Below are 17,296 nucleotides of genomic sequence, written 5' to 3' on the forward strand. Positions count from 1 at the left end.
GTGACCTGCACATTGATTACGCTATAAAAGTTCAATGGAATGTTCCGAGACTACTGTATCTCTCTCTCTCTCTCTCTCTCTCTCTCTCTCTCTCTCTCTCTCTCTCTCTCGCTCTCTCTCTCTCTCCCCCCCCTCTCTCTCTCTCTCTCTCTTTCTCTCTCTCTCTCTGTGTGCGCGCGTGCGTGCGTGCGTGTGTACACTTTGAGCAAAACTTTTCCAACCCGTGTTAAAAAAAAACGGCATACAGTATTCCTTTTAATTGTTTATTTTGTTTTTGTGTTGTGTGTTGGCAACTCGCCGGTCGCCAAATTTCCTACAGTACTTAAAGGGTTCACCCGTTTCTCTCAATGGGTCGCTTTGATTCGGAGTTTTATAAAGCAGGATTTAGAGTTCAATTCGTGAGCAAATAAACACCTTTGACATTAAACTGAAAAATATACTGTAGGTCCCATTAATCGATCAATTCTGATCCCTGTCGCGACACCCCCACCCTTAAGTGTAATGGTACATTCCACAGAACCAAAACAAAAAAAATGGCACATGAGATGCAGAAGTAGGCTAACGAAGGCGAAACGAGGCGTCTGCATTTGTATTTGACACAAACGAAACCTCTGTGGAGCTTGAATAAAACGTCCCACTACCAAGTGAGACATGGCGACACACATACTAAGCCTACTTTCACGAATAAGAACCCCGCTACTGTTCGTCGAGGGTCCCGTGTCCCGTGTGGCTGCCACCGGTGTCAGGTTCAAACATATTATTTTAACTCCTGGAAGTTTCGAGCTGGGACCCAAGCCAGCGACAAGTCCCGTCCCCGGCTATATTAACACTGCGAACTTTACAACCACCACAGCAACCCGCTGGAAGTCCACCCGCGAGAATTGTTTCTCTTGTCCACCAGGGAAGCGTGTTAGGTTGGCCACTGTCATTGGCACCGGCGTGCTGACAGCGGCTCTCCATACTGGGACGATGGCAGCCGTGAATTTTGACCTGAACTCCACTGAGGGCGACTGGAAGGAGATCAAGGGTGAGGCTGACTGGTGCACCTTTCAAGAGTCGTCGTCTTACTGGTCTTTCCGACATGAAATGTGAAACGTTTCCAATTGGAAAACCGTAGAAATGAAATAATCAGTGCCAGTGTCAGACTGAATCATTGAGCACCCCAAAAGGTTTGTAATTCTCTATAGATACCACATGATGGTGACAAAGCACAACCCGAAGCTCCTAAACTCACTTCAAGACAGTTTCCTTATCACCAAGGCAAAGCGATACCACAAAAACACTCAGTCATAGCAGTGGGAGTCAGGCTCATTGTACCTTATAAGGACTGGGAAAGCGGTGCTTTACCCAGTGAGTAATGATGGAATTGGTAAGTCACTGATTGCGAATATATAGGGGAACATTGCATTGTCAACATTAATGCGTAAAAGCAAGTAGACGCTCAAATCTTAACTAACCAAAAATCACGAAGGCATAATGTGAAAGGGATTCTCATTGCATTTCCATTTTTTTAAAAACAATTTTGTCTTCAGAGTTGTCAATGAACCTATTTTTGGAATGTGGGAGGAATCCGTAATCAAGGTAGAACATATTATCTTCGTGAAATCTGTTTAAATTGCTCGAAATCTGTTCCATTGTTTCTCTCAGAATTCCTCCTGTCTCAGCCTGTGGAGGTTCGACGCAAATACTACAAGACTGACTCTGTACGACTGGATGATATCCCAGCTTGGACTCACGCTGGAGGTCTGTCCACAAACACAATTTCTTTTATTACAAGTATTGCACTATCATTGGTGTCATTTACCAGTCACATACTTGGTCTTGTACGTTTCCGTGTCAGATTGTCCTGAAGTGAGTCACTATCCCAGGAATCAAAAGCTTGATGGGAAAATCTCGGTCTACAGCGGCAACATCACAGTACTGGAGGTAGATGCCCTTGTCAACGCAGGTATGTGATCCTGTAAATGTTGTCTAAATTTGACATACTGCAGACGAAAGTGTTCTTAACCTTTTTGTCAAATTTGAATGATTAAAAAAAAGAATGGGCTCGTATGTATAAAATAAGGCTTAAAAATAATAAAACTAAATCAAGCTCTTGTAGCTGCTCTCAAATGCGCTGGGTGTGTCTGCTTAATGTATGATGCCATGGCTTGCTGAAAATTGGATGCTACTTCGTCTATCAGCTTATACTTGCTGACTTTGGAGCGGCCCGGCCAAACGATGTCCACTTGCAGCCACTGGTGCTTGGAATATATCCCACCAAGTTGTTGGGTTTTCTGACAAGCCCCGCCTACCAGGGCAGGGTTCGTCTCTGCCGGCGGCTTGGTCTGCGGCATCAGCTCCTCTCTTGGAAATTTAAATCACGATAATGAGCTATTGTATAAATTGTGTCGTCCTGGGAAGATGCATGTTTGGGGTGTATAGCTAGTTAAATAATTGCACACTCTATTTGTAGAAATTACTTGGTGGGGGAGGGGTGATTAATGCCAGACGTTCAAGTCTGGGTGCCTTTTTATCAGGAAAGCTGAAATGGTTTCTCAGTGATTTCAAATGTTTTCAGCAACTGACTTGTTGAGATGCATTGTATTGTATTGTAATTATGTTCAGACAATTCTTTGAATTCGCTTTACAGGCTCTTTGTTTGATCTGAAAAAGTAATTTATCTACCACAAATAATATATCTTTGATCATCTACCATCTATTTATGACAGCGAGTCATAATGACTAACAAAACAGTATAATGCTCTTCAACCAAATGGCAGAGGGTGCAATTAACCTGTGTATTCACCTGTTGAAGAACAGAAGCTTTGTGTTCAACTGAACAGGCCCACTTTTTACACTATTAAATTGAAACACGGTCATCATCATCATCATCTCCGTATGTATACTTTTATGACATTTTATTTTGGTGGAGTTCAGTGAGATTTTTATCCAATGTCCTGCTCAAGTCAAGTTGTGAAACACTGCCTTCAAGCCACCATTAGATGGCGATGATAACCCGCTCATGAGCCGCTCAGCTTCCCCAAACGGCTGTTCGCGCATTTGGGAGAAATCTAATCTGTGTCTTGGCACAGGAATGCGTCAAGGGAGGGGAAAGGCGGGCCAGCATGCCTAAATGATGCTTGATGATGAGACTGTAGCAGAGAATGATAGATCTCCATTTGGCAGCTGACTGTCAGCAGGTGCCAACATCCAAGTGAGTGTGTGGATCATTCACTCTCATTTGCCGCATCACTGCTGCGCGTGTAGGCAAACATTAAAAGTGCACACAAACAGAGGGGATTATGTGCTTGTATACAGCATGTGATGGTAATTTGTGTCCGTGATGACAACTTTTGTGTGTTGAGCTCGTTTTACAAGAGATTTTACAGTGTGGCAAATGGCAAGAGCACCAGTAAAGTAAAGTGTCATTCAGCTGAAAAGTATTGCGAAAGAAAACATGTCTGTCAAACACAGAATTCGGACAAAAAGCAAGATGGGGGCCTGGAAGAGACTGCAATAAATATGAGGCGGAGCGAGGCTCGTATTTAAATCGCTGACGGCATCTCCATGGCAACAGGCAGGGACAGGGTGCCCTCGAAGGGTTTTTGGGCTGAATCGTCCGAGCATCCTTTCTTCTGTCTGACTGATTTGCTGTCCAGCTGACATTCTCTGCAGTCTTTTGTTGACTAAGAGGCCGACCTTTTCACGTGCTGACTAACTGATTGACTCGGAAGCTTTGAGCGAGGTCACTTCCACGCTTGAGACAGTGGCTGGACAGTTAAGGACAAGAGAGCGATTATAAAAAAGGGTGAGTTATTGAAAATAAATAAAAATATAAATAAAATCAACACCAGCATACTTATTCTCCCGCGGTAGAGCTGCCATGCAAGCAGGAGCATGGGGAAGCAGTGAAACTCGTGGTTGACATGCGGCTCGCACTGTAGCTGTTATTGTGGCTACATCATTTAGCCTAAAGCAAGCAGCAAACATTCACTTGAAGCCAACTGTGGCCAATTATACGCCATGCTAGCTGACTGGTAGACCAATATAAGGTGGGGTGAGTGTTTCATGGCCTGAGGACACACAAAAACACTCCCTAATATGTACACTATCTCACACCGGTGGTGACTTTGCATTAAATGAAGGGAGAGAGGATACTTGCCCTAATAAATATTTCATCTTTAATATAGAGAAGTGATTCAAATTAATGTGGATATATAAACCTGCCCGAGAATCCTCATAGTGCTGGGAAATGTTTTCTTGAGTGTGTGTCTGTGACTCTCTACTTGGCTTTACCATGGCTCTATTGCCGCATTCCCGTTGGCAGAAATTGGCACCAGCAGGTACGACAAGGCACTATTTTGGGCTCACCAATTAATTGAATTCAAATTGGCATTGCGGTGTAGCAGGATGCAATTATCAAATTGCAAAGGTTGTAGTTTAGGAAAACAAAACCAAACAAAACAAAAAAAGAGTCATTTTGTTTGGTTGGGAAGCTTTTTTCTTTTTAAATATATATAAATGTCCTGTATATTTTATTTATTGATATAGTATTTAAATAAGTTCAGTGCTTAAGTGCAGTGCACATGTTTACGCATCATTCTTTCATGAAACAGTTGAAATTGAAGTGATACAGCCACAGTTTTGTTTGCATTATTGTTGTCATGTGACATATGGTAAATGCTTGTCTGAAAAATTTGTTAGCCAATATTTGTTGGGGAACTGAGGCTCCACTAATTAATTGCTCCATCGCTGGAGCTATGGAGGGCTTGAAGCTTACTGGTACTTTAACTCATGTCATTGCTCACAAGTGAAGACAAAAAAAAAAAAGGTTCAGCAATTTCTTGTACAGTATTTTGAAAAAAAAACCCCTCCACTATTTGTGAATGGAATCCATATTGGCTCAAGGCAACGGTGTACAAAGTATGGCCTGGGGGACATTTGTGGCCCACCATGCATTTTTAAGCAGCCCACAACTTATACCAAAGTTTAAAAAAAAAAAAAAAAAAGGTGGAGGTGGGCAGCGAGAGAAGGGAGGGTATCAAAAAATAGGTGCAACTACTACTAATTACTTGGTTTCAATATTCCAGAGCTTTTCTAAATATGCAAAAATATAAGTAGACTATTTATTTACGATTGCTCGAAGACTGCAAGGGAAGCTCAGCTTCCCCTAAAATGTCAAAAAGTAAGTGATCAAATACATGTGTACATACAATTGTGTGGACACGTCGTTGACTAAACATGCGCTACAACGCGCTCAACTTTTGTTCCGAATCAGCTTCTTATTACTGGTTACGACGCGACTCTCTTCTCATTCATTCCCGCAGCTTCACTGTGCTTTAAACTGTGTGGACGCTGAGTGTCTACAGCGCGGACGCTGGGCGTCAAGAAAGTAGTCCCAAAGCATTGAAATGAGACGAGTCATTGGATAAATGCTGGTTTTGTCCCGCCCGCCGGACGCTCAGCGTCTCTGGGAGTCCATGGACAGTAGGCGTGCCCGGACGCTGAGCTTTTCTGCATGATGATTGGATGATCTGTCTGAGGCTGAATCTCTTTTTGATTGACAGCGAAATGAGCCAATCACCGATCTTTTGGTGTAGGCATCCGTGGGAGCATTTTTCAATTCTCATTCTGTTCTGAGTTGAACTGGAGACTTCTTCTAATCATTTTAGCGACACTCTCTTCGTTGAAAGCGACTAGTGACAAATTAATCTTTTATTTCTGGTGGGTTTTATTGTAGTTGCTTGTGTTCTCAGACTGACTTATATCACCATAGGGTCACAGATCATTTTCTTGAAAAGGAACGGACAGTAGAATTCACGTATAAATAAACGGACACATTTTATGAAATTGAGCTTCCCCTCCTTGACAGACCAGCATCCGCCACTGGCTCTAGGCTAGTGGGATACAGGACCACTCGACACCGCAAAATCTTGAAAAATAGTTAACTAGTTGCCTCATCACCTTTAAAAGAAAGCTGTTTTGTCGCAGCTTATCACATTCATGAGAAGATATAAAGAATATACAATGTCTTGCTTTGAAGAATCTTAAAATGGCCCTTGTATTCTTTCATTTTGGTCTAGGATTCCCGCAAACGAAAAAGTTTGGACACCACACCGGGTGAGAGGAACTTTTATCGGAATAAACCAATCTTTTTATTGTTCAGTGGGGCAGTTATGTTTGTGCCCTATGAATTCTGCCGAGCAACAAGTGTAACAGCTGGTTCAGGAAAATAATCTCAGCAATACTGTGCATCGGCTGGATTTGAATAATCACATGCTGTTTTACCATTGGCACTCACAGCATTGTTATCGAAGGTGAAAAAGTGAGTTCAAATATTAACATTAGATTGTGAGAGAGAAAATTGTCATTTTTTCCACATTTTCCTACCCGAGTGACAGGATCCAAAGATTTGGGTTTTTCAGACGTCAGTGAAGTATATGTGCCAATGAATGCACATTTACGACATTTGTCAGCACGCCCTGATTGATCAGGTAAGTGGGGCGTTGCGGAAATCTGGGCGGGCGCTGCATGTCGTTTGTGTCACTCTCAATAAAGATTGGATTTACAGTAATTCCCCACTTCGCCTACTCGTTTTCCTCCTGGCCCGCCCCCTCCCTCGCTGCTTCTACACTTTAACTGCCTCTGGCTTCTGCCCACGCCTATAAAACACTACAAACATAAAATCTCACATGCACTTAAAAGCTGTCCTGGCGTGGAGGTGGGCGGAGGAAGGTGGGGAGGGGGCGGTACAATACAAAGGGGGAGGAGAGGCCAAAACATCCTCCTCTTTACACCTCTCAATCACTTGCTCCGTACAAGGAACGAGAGATGGAGGGGAGGATATATTGTCTCTGATGGGCTTGCTGATTAAGATGGATTGCACAATGAAACGTCAATGAAGTGAGGAGTTCTCAGGGATTGTGTACATGAATGTGTGTGTGTGTGGGGGGGGGGGTCCACAACAGCTAAAAAAAAAAAAAAAATTAAATGGATTCATGCATAGTTCCCCCATGGTAATAAGCTCTATTTTTAATTTGCAAAAGTTTGATTCTTTAATTGCATTCCAGCACTTATTCCTCCCACTTCCCAGTGCAGCATTTAATGTACATTTGTGTTTGACGTTAAATGCCATTTATTGTCCTGAGCACCATTTGCATTGGATTAAACTTTAATAACGGAATAAGATTTAAAAACTGTTTGCTCTGCTCTCTGTTTGAATATAAAGCCCCCTTTTGCAGTAGCACCCTCAGTGCGTGTGTGAATAAATGCTCCGGCAAGGTCTGATAAATCTTTCCGGCGAGACTATTAAAATGGGAAAAATGTGTCTCTAAAATTAAGCCCTGTGACATCAAGTGATAAAGAATATGTCTTTAGAGCTGCTGCAGTGCTTCATCTTTCTCATTTGACACACGAGGGCTTAACACAAGTCATGTCTGCCATCATGCACATCTGCACATGCTTTTGCCGTTTGTGGGATACCGTTGTAGATGACGGCATTGTGTGTTTGCGTGCAGGTACATTGGTGCCTGTGCGTGTGTGAGATATGCTTCCTTTAGCTTTTCTCTACAGGTAACAGATAAAGCTGTTGGCTGCTGCTGGAAACCCATTCAACCTGGCAACGGCTGAGAGATACAAGATTAGGCTCGGTATTTTATTTATTTTTTCTCCTTTCTGGGGCCGCAGGTGCCTGACAGGATGGGAGCGACGGCGACTGTCGGTGTGTGTGCTTGCACTCAACGCTAATGTCCTTGCTGATAAGAAGTCGAGAAAGTGAGTGTAGATGCGGGGGGATGTGGCGGGTCAAGTATTGCACTAAATGCAGCGTTACAGGCACCTTCGGCAAGCATGTATAAAAGGCTGTCATTTAATCCAACATGGTAGGCCAGAAGGACATGCCAGGAAATTGACACTGGCCATCAAAGCTTTAAACGGGTGGATGTGCATGTTCATTCAGAAAAATTGAACCTGACAATAAATATGTATGGGAAGGATTGGCAACAAATGAAACAAGCAAGGAAAAATAGCAAAAAAAAAACCATGGACACAACACCAATATTTGCTTTTATTTCAATTCATAAACTCTATATACGGTAATAAATACATTTGATAGACATATAAAAAAAAAAAAATCACCACCAAAATGAAGCAGACCCCCCCCCAAAAAAAAAAATCGGCCTTTGAGAATGTAAAATTGCATTCTTCTACACTGCAATGTCAATTTGAATTTGATGAGGTGTGATCAGCCCTAATGTTGAATGTTTTTAGAATCCAATGATCCTATTGATTAAAAAAAAAAAAAAAATAGGACCCCCCCATTCCCAAAATTTCACAACATCAAAATGAGCATGTGAGATGCATGTCAATGACGGAGCGTGTAGTTGGCTCTTGCTAGCTGAGGTTAGCCAATCTGTGCTTTGACTGCCTGGGTGTCAGTTGGGGCCATAGCATGGTATTAATATATTATGTTTGTTTATTTTCTTACAGTTTATTCATTAAAGCATTTGGACCATTTCCGGGAACATTAGTTCTAACTTGTTAGCTGACATTGATACGATACCTTTATTTGGCAATCATTGACGTGCTCGTGGGCAGCAAGTTCTGCTTTGCATTTGAAACACTTTGGCTTCTTTAAGTGTAAAACGATTGCACACTTTGGACCTTCTCTGCTTCTGACTCGCTACCATTGCACTGACTGATTTCTTCATGAAGCGGCGCGTACATTTACAATAGCGTTCGTCTGTTTGGAAAAATGTTCCTTGCGAAGCTTCAAGGCAGAGACTTTGCTTTGACTTTTTTTTTGTTATAGATTTATTGAATTAATTGTTTCAACCTGCGCATTGACATATGACAATCTGGATTAGTGAGCACTCTAGTAATTCACAATATCAAGATGTTGATGGAAGAGATTACTCTTGCACTGACCTCGGGCTGATCACCCAAGGAATATGCGCAGCTCTTTTATCTCAATACATTTGCAAATCCGTACAGTAATACATATTAAAGAGTTTTAACAGAAGGCACAGAGGGGCATTAAAAAAGGAGACTGTCCTGTCTACCGGCGCCTGACAGATGGTCGATGACGGAGTCGTTCGTCATTCATGTTTGTGTCGTCCAATGTTGGGGGCTCGCTGTCTCTCTGCTGCTCCGTCAGAATCTTTCAATTTCACCCCACAGTCAAGCCAGAACATCTGAATATGTCATGTTGAAAAGGGTTCCCCTGCTTTCAAGACCGTTACGTGAGACATTTTCCACCTTGATATTTTAATTTGGTGACACCGCAATGGTTATCAGTAAGCAGATATTACTTCATAGGGAAGAAAGTGTGACAGAACATTCAAAATTACAATAAGTTTTAAAATATAATTTTTACCCTCCATCTTATTAAAATTGCATAAATTGCATCCACTGAAAGATTGTAAAATAAAATCAACAATAGAATTGTCATTTGCTTTATTTAATTGATGACATGTCTTGATTGTCTTGTAGAAATAAAGTTAAATAAATAAAAAAGCATGGCAAATGTGTGTACTGTAGTTGAATTGCAGGCAGTCTCCCAAACTAGCAAAGTAATTTTTTTTAACCGCACCACTGTTAATGACATTTAAAATAAGGATGATGTATTTGTGAAACCCAACTTTCAACCGAGAAAGAGCTTCAAAGGCAAAGTGGAAGCTCAGAAAAATGTGTCACAAAATGACATTTGAAGTTGAGTGGTGCCTCAAAGCACTTTAATGGCTGTCCTCATCAACAACCGAATAATCCACTTTGAAATGTACGAAAAATCGTCTGAGAACTTGAAGAGCAAATTACTGTCATTGTGCCAATGTTTCCAGCTTTATGTTATTCTATTCCCCAAAACTTGGATGCTTATTCCATCAATTTTCGCACTTCAACTACTTCTACAATTCTAGACCAACCTAATCTCGACAGTCACAAAATTACGATACTTCACACTCGAAAAATGTTGAATTGTTCAGCTCATGCCAAAATTACAATCAAAATCACCAAAAATAAAATCACCAAATTAAAAATGACTTCATATTTACCTCATGTCATTGTATTTATGAACTGATTCCAACCAATAAAAAACATATTCAATTTTCTAATTTCATGGTTTTCCCAAATGTTTAAAATATAAGATCAAAATTAAGATCCCCCCCCCCCATATTTCTTCCTGTTACCACATTTCTTGAACAGTCCGAACCAGTCTTCAACTTCAGTGTTCAACTCACACCCCAATCCAATTTGTCTGAAAATTCAATCTGAAAGCCCAAATTGGAACACTTGTACATATTTACTTCCCTTTTTCACATTTCTTGACTGATTTAAACCCTTCCAACATCATTCTCTTCAACTATTTTTTTGTATTTTCAAAACAAAAGCCTAAAAAGACATTTTGTGTCGTTTCCACCAATTTCTGCTTTTATTATTAAGTCAAACTCTTCGAACTTCAATCTATATTCCACTCCTTGCCTTTCCCAAAATTCAAACATTTTCAAAAATAAAAGCTGTAAATTAAGACCGTTGTACATATTTACCCTCAATTTCCATATTTCTCGATGGATTTAAACCAGTTCAGCTCATCCGGGACAGAAAATGACATTCCATATCGTTTCACATCATTCCAGAATTTATCCCACTGCAATTCAATTGAGCTTCGGCTTTTTTATTCCAGCATTCATGGACAATTTCTCCAGAAATGTTCTCATCATCTTCAGGCAAAAATAAATAAATAAATAAAATAAAAATGCATTTGTGTGTTTTAATTTTAGTTCTCAATGGGTTCTTAATTGAAAGTTCAACAATTTTGGAACATTGTTCTAAAATAGTTTAAAACGCATTTCATTCAGTTTCCAACAAATGTCTATCAAACTGCCGAGAGCTGTAAACATGACTGGTACAGTATTTTTCTTTCCATTGAACTGGAAGGAGGAATGAAACATTTCTAAGCCTTGACTAAATTAATAGTGTAGGTTCAAATGTGGAAATGAAGGAATGGTGACGTGCCTTTAAAGCAAACTAAAATATTTTAAATGTTAAGTGGAAAAAAAGGAAAGGCTTGCAAAATAGACATTTTGATTTGCTACATTCTAGTCCTAATATGAAAGAGTCAGCTTTCACTTCACTTTTCTTCTCAGTTTTCTGGTTTTAAAGCACAACGTTGTGTTTGCACTGAATTTTCTTCTTCTACCGTTGTTTTGCCACCGCTTACCTACCTCACGCACACCCAACTCTCTCTACTCACAAAGCTCAGAATGAACGATAGATTGCTCCTGTATTGGATTGGATTGTCTTGGTGTTCCTAATGTTTAGGCTGGTTGAGTATACGTGTTTCACATGTATTTGTTATTGCCAATATGCTTTACAGATTGTCATTGGATAAAGTGTCACATTTTGAGTGATTGTTGAGAGTCAAGGTACGCTAATTAAAAAGACTTTTGCTGGGTGTACTTGTGCTTCTCCTTTACGTAAGAAGGTCAGTAAGAGACTTCATCAAAGTGTTGTTTTTCCCTCATTTCATCAGAGGTGCTCTCTATTTCAGGCAGGTACGCCTACGCTGCAGCGCAAGAGTGAGCGATAGATATTGTAATCAAAGCTGTTGTAAAGTGAGAGGGGGCTGAAATAAATACATGTTTAAAAATAAAATGCTTGCTTTGAAAAAAAAAACTGGACTTGAATATTCCCGTCAGGCTCAAGGAGTTCTAAAAAAAAAAAAAAAAAAAATCACAATAATAATAATACATCACAAAATAGCATCAATGAATTATTCTCTTAGTTTCTCTTGAGTACCAGTGATCCCAGCCATTTTGGATTATATTGATTGAGATTATTAATCCCATTAAAGTCTGCTTGATGAGGGTTATCAAATGTTTCGTATTATAAAGGCAGAAATACATTGTAGATTTAATCAACAGCAACAAAAATCTCATGGTGGGCAACAGGAGGATGCTAGCTAAGCTAACAGCTCTGATGGACAGACCCTCCCACCCCCTCCAGGCCATCCTGACAGCACTGGGCAGCTCTTTCAGCCAGAGACTGATACACCCGCACTGCAAGGAGAGTTACCGCCTCTTGTTCCTGCCGATTGCTGTCAGGCTATTGAATAGATGGTCCTGAAAACCTGGACTCACCCCCACTCCCCCATTTTTAATATGCTTATATTTATATTTTGTATTTTATATTTATTTATATACTCTTTGTTCTTCTACTTTCTCCCTTTCATGATTTTGCTGCTGTAAATTGGGAATTCCTCCATTGTGAGACAAATAAAGGTTTTCTTATCTTACAAAATTATTAAAATTATTTTTGTAAAGTAATGTGTGGTAATAAGTGGTGAATGCAAAATTTATAAAAACGGATGACGAAAACATCGATCAAATTGTGTGCCTTCGTAGACCACACAAATTTGTTATAAGGCTATATGCACTTGTTGAAAAATGTGCTTGAGATGTTATCGGTTAAAAGAAATGGCGACTAATATGTTTATCTTGACTGGCCCCTTTTTTTTTTTGCATAATCCTGCGAGCAAAAAAAAAAAAGCCCCAAACTAAAAATATTAACATTATAGCATCACAGAGGTAATTATACTTAACATTTGTAGAGCGCTTTAGTGCCGCAAAAGTATTACTGCTGTTTTCACTCTCATAATTTGCTACTCTGAATGAACAAGCGGACCCACGCCAAGTGGTTTCAATCTGCTTGTTTGGTGTGCACCAGAGTTTGGAGGGCAGCGTTCACACTTGACCCAGCAAATACCACTGGTCCGAGCAAACGTCCAACTCTGTTTTAACAAGTTGTAGTTGTTGTGGGCCAACAAGGCCCTGTCTGCCGGCCTAAACACAGCCAGAAACACTGACTTCCATTTACAAAATGAATTCCTTACATTTCTTGCATGATTTTTTTAAAATTTATTCCCAGCAGTCTATTCTCATTGTTTTGTTTGTTTTGTTTTCAGATTTAAGCCTCTATGTGGTCTGGCCTTCAGAATCAGTCATGCTGCCTATGGAAATGAAACTATATGAACAATGGGACTGTTTCTTTAAACAGTTTGATTTCAAATGTGTCCTCACAGGGGCCCCCACTGGTCCTCGATGATGTCAGCAATTTTCTGTCCTCTTGCTTATATATTGATGTAGAACCTCTCAATATATGGTACATGGGTTGTCTGCTGTTAGACAGTATTACATTTTTGTATCGTATTGATTGTTTCCTTAGCTTGACATTTTAGTGGTGGTATAAACATGTGGATGAAATCCCCTGTGAAGGCCCAGGTACCAAATGCACAGCTGTGCTGCTTTTAACTGAATGAAAACGTGTGAACAAAGTTTCACCAGAGCAGTATTTTTTCATCTGATAAGGGCTAAGCAATGAGACCTTTGGCATACTTTGTGAGCGCAATGAGTGGGATTTTTCAGCATCATCCCACTAACCATTTGCCCCTCTATTTTTCAACTAGTAATAATACACTCGTCAAACTGCTTGGTCTAAAGTAACTCCAATTCGGTGAAGAATCTAGCCCAATAATGGATGCTAATGGGACCAAACCCATACCGCGTTATTTAACCAGCTGTTTGGTTTGAGGATTTGACCCACCTCATTTGGTCAAGATTTTGATTCATACTGATGAGTGAAAGCTACCAAGAAATGGGTTACCAGGTTGGCGGGATACACCAAAATTGCATTACATGACCTGCACACAGACGTATACCAGCTTTTTCATCGTCTAAAATAAAGTTTATGTTCTCTCAACAAATTTGCAGCTGTGCTGATGGGGCGTGGCAGGAATGCCCAGTGAGGGGTAGTGTGTCTACCAAATTCACAAAAACACTGAACCAGACCACTGCCTCGGCACAAAAATGATGATGTGCCCATTTTTATGCCGAGCGGAGATTCCTTCCTGTTACCAAATTGTCAGGTAACAGGTTGGGGGGGCAAGGCAACGCCATGTGCCAGAACGCTCAGAGGTGTAACACAGTCCCAAACAAGGTCGACTCGACTTGTGCCTTCATGAAAACCAAGTCTGCCAAAAATTGGGCAGTCAAGCTTAGTTCTGACTCATTTGTTTTAATCTGAGACTGTGAAAATCGTTACGTGTAAGCCTAGCATAAGTGACTCTCGTGACATGTTGGGCATACTATTTGCGCCAGACACCCTTCCTACCGTTCGTTCCTTTGTTGGGCCATACACCCTGATTGGGATTTGAATCCCAATCCCTGTTTCTAAAGTCATCGGTGTTACCCACTGAGCCATCTAGCCACCACTTTTCTCAGAATGTGACATTTAAATTGACTTCAACTTCAAAAATGGTAACCATCTGTTGCTCTTAGCCCGCCAAACCAAATCTTCAACCCAATCTCCTGGGTCAGAATGGAATGAAATCAATCTTGGGTAAAAATAACCCAATATGCTCAAAGTCCACAGCTACCCAGAGAGTGGGTTAGGAAAACAAAGTCTGTACATTGTCTTAAATACCAGACTTCCCCAGTCTCTGGTACCGTTGTGTTGTCCGGCCCAAGATGTATCCGGTTGCAATATTTTCCACCAGCTCAGCAAATGTGATTATTTCTCAAGGTTGCGTTTTATCCTCAAATGACTACCACTTTCTAATCAAGTCACTTTTCTGAGCCTTTAATCGCAAGGGGCATGTGATCCATCGGGCTGTCCCACTAGTGACACGGTTCTGAGTGGATGATGGAAAGCCCAGAGGAGAGACCGTTAGTGTGACTGCGGTCCCAACGGGGTGCTCAGCGTGCGCTCCCTCTGCCTCTCTGTGCTGCACTTACCATACATCTACCCAAGAGCTCTTGTCAGCTCCTCTTAAGACAGTCTCATATTACAAGATGCAACGTGTCACACCAAGTTTGCTACTCCAGACAAACACTTTACATATCCGAGCTCGAAGAAAGAAGACTTTATTTATTAATGCATGTGTTGTTTGACGCGTTGAGATGAAACAAAAACCATTTCTCCGCTTTTTGATTCAAGGCAATTAAAAGCTGTGGTGTGTTTGCTTGAAAATGAAATTGGTTTCTGAACCATTTCAGCGGAGTGCGCTTTTTTGTGTTCTTTATGTTGTTATTTAGCAGGAATGCATTGTTTAGATATCTAAGGTATCACAAATGCAAAAAAAAAAAAAAAACATCAAAGTGAAAGTTCTTCTTATGTTATATTCTGTCTACTTGTGTGTGTGTGTGTGTGTGTGTGTGTGTGTGTGTGTGTGTGTGTGTGTGTGTGTGTGCGTGTGTGTGCGCGCGCGCGCGTGTCTTAGAAGATGGTTCTAAGTATAAAAGAAAATCAAAAATAGAGAGGGGAAAAAATAAGCCGGAGTACAGTACTGGATATCAGACTGTGATCATTGTTGAAAACCAGAGAAGCGTAACTGTCAATTGTCAAATTTCTTGGATGAGATGACATTTTATCAGACATTTGTCTGGATGGCTTAACGGTTTTTTATTTGGCTGGTCACTTATTCTGAAATTGCTGGAAATAGGCTTCCCTGAGCTTTCAATGCGACCTTTAAAGGCTATTTTCATTATCGGTTAATCTCCCGTCAATTGTTTTCGTTTTGAAATGTCAGAAAACTAGACAAATGAAATACTGTGGCGAAAAAAAAAGCCTCTCCTCTCAAGAGAAAGGTTGAGTCTAAAAAATTTTGTCAGTTGAAACAAAGTAGGACATCTGAGTGGGTAATTTGATCCAAAAGAGACCAACGGTTTCATTGAGGGGGGCCTTCAGAAAAGATGTTCACGCAACGCATAAGTTGGTAAGGATACTGCAGAAAAGGGACTTTTAGAGGGGAGGTGCATGAAGCCACTGCGGTGACACTATGATTACACCTACTGAGATGCAGTATTGGAGGGCAGATTGAATGCAGCAAACACATCAAAATTTGGAAAGCGCTTTTGCACACTTGGCTGCAGTAGAGACAACAGACAGCATGCAATGTAACATTTAACGTCACCCTGGGCAGAAGGGAAGGCTGTGAATAGTAACTACAATCGTTCACAACTACATTCTGTTGACATATTTATGATGTAATCAAAACAAATTAGGAAAATAGAGTTTACCATCGCGCCGGCATACCCTGGATTTATGAACCTTCATCAGGGATTTCTCTGTGTAGGACACACAACACACTTTCATTTATTCACGTTTTGGTGTTGACAGTGAACATATAATTATGGTGCAAAAATGTTGATCTCTTTTAACAATTTACGGACTATTTGGGTAAAAGGAAATGAGCAATTCCCACACTAGTGCTGAATTGGACTTGCATTTGCTTATAAACTGCACGAAAGAAATCCAGATGCTGAAACTTGAATTTTTTTCTACGACTCAATTGACATTTATATGTATAAAAAGATTGAAAAAAAGTTGTTTGTCTGCCAACGGCCCTTCAAGGCACAAGCTGCAAGTGAAAACATTTATCACGCTATATTGTGACGTAACTTATCACCCTATATTTTGACGTATCACAAAGTGCCAGTCAAAACATTACTAGTCAACCAGGTACATTTTGTGTGTAAAGCCCACTTCAGTCTTGATCATGACTTTTCTTGGAACTAATACATTATATACTTAATTTGTGAATGCTTGACAGTAAAAATCAGTCAATGCGTATATAGTAGCCTGTCGCGCTGCTGACACGCTTTAAGTAATAACCTGTGTTTAACCCGCCTCAGACTTTTGAGAACAACTGTTCTGACATAAAGAGCCTTATGATTGCAAAATCTAAATTAGTTTGGCACTGCACTTCATTACTTTGCTCTTAATTAACCACTTCATGGTAATGAATTCGTATTCATGAAAGTCTATCACTGTTCACTTGGAGTTCTCAAAAGTTGCATTTTGCAAGTTTGCTGCCTAGCCGTGTCTAAACCTACTTTGTATTCTTAATCTACATGCTCCAATCTTTATCACTTTACATCACAGCTCCAGAGTCATGTTGTTATGTCCACTCTGTCCTCTCGTATCTGCGTCTTTGCCAAAGGCGCACTTCTCAGGCTGCGGTGGCTGTGTGAATTAGCCGCAGTATGACTTGAGACAGGGCCACTGCTCCACTTTTTCTAGTCCAGATCTGTCAGAGTTAATCACGCCACGACTGTCAGAAACATGACTTTACTGGTCATTTGGGCGACGGCGTTAATGTCCTCAGCGTACTGAAAATTTGGAGCTTTCAAGGTTCACTGCCTTGAGTTTGTGTGGGATGCTCCGGTGCCGTTTGTGTCATGGAAGATGGATGAAAAACCACAATGCTTCACGCTGGTTTGCACGTCTCCAGTGTTTTGTTCTCCGCTGCCCCCCCCCCCCA

The 17,296-nt window shown here is 40.7% G+C and overlaps 1 protein-coding gene across 3 annotated transcripts in view; it reads left to right on the forward strand.

The window, feature by feature from the left end:
- The first annotated feature begins 256 nt into the window (after positions 1-256).
- macrod1 (mono-ADP ribosylhydrolase 1) overlaps positions 257-17,296 on the forward strand; it is a 156,678-nt gene continuing 139,638 nt past the window's right edge. For 2 of the 3 annotated variants that reach the window (XM_019869952.1, XM_019869955.1), the window contains exons 1-3: positions 258-1,027; positions 1,648-1,743; positions 1,841-1,948. In XM_019869952.1, coding sequence (XP_019725511.1) covers positions 652-1,027; positions 1,648-1,743; positions 1,841-1,948 — 580 coding nt within the window. In that variant the 5' untranslated portion in view covers positions 258-651. Of the gene's footprint in view, positions 1,028-1,647; positions 1,744-1,840; positions 1,949-17,296 lie in introns of all 3 variants that reach the window. The other variant, XM_019869953.1, reaches the window with a different exon arrangement.

Source organism: Hippocampus comes, unplaced genomic scaffold (genome assembly GCF_001891065.2).
Source record: "Hippocampus comes isolate QL1 unplaced genomic scaffold, H_comes_QL1_v1.1 scaffold9, whole genome shotgun sequence".
NCBI lineage: Eukaryota > Metazoa > Chordata > Actinopteri > Syngnathiformes > Syngnathidae > Hippocampus > Hippocampus comes.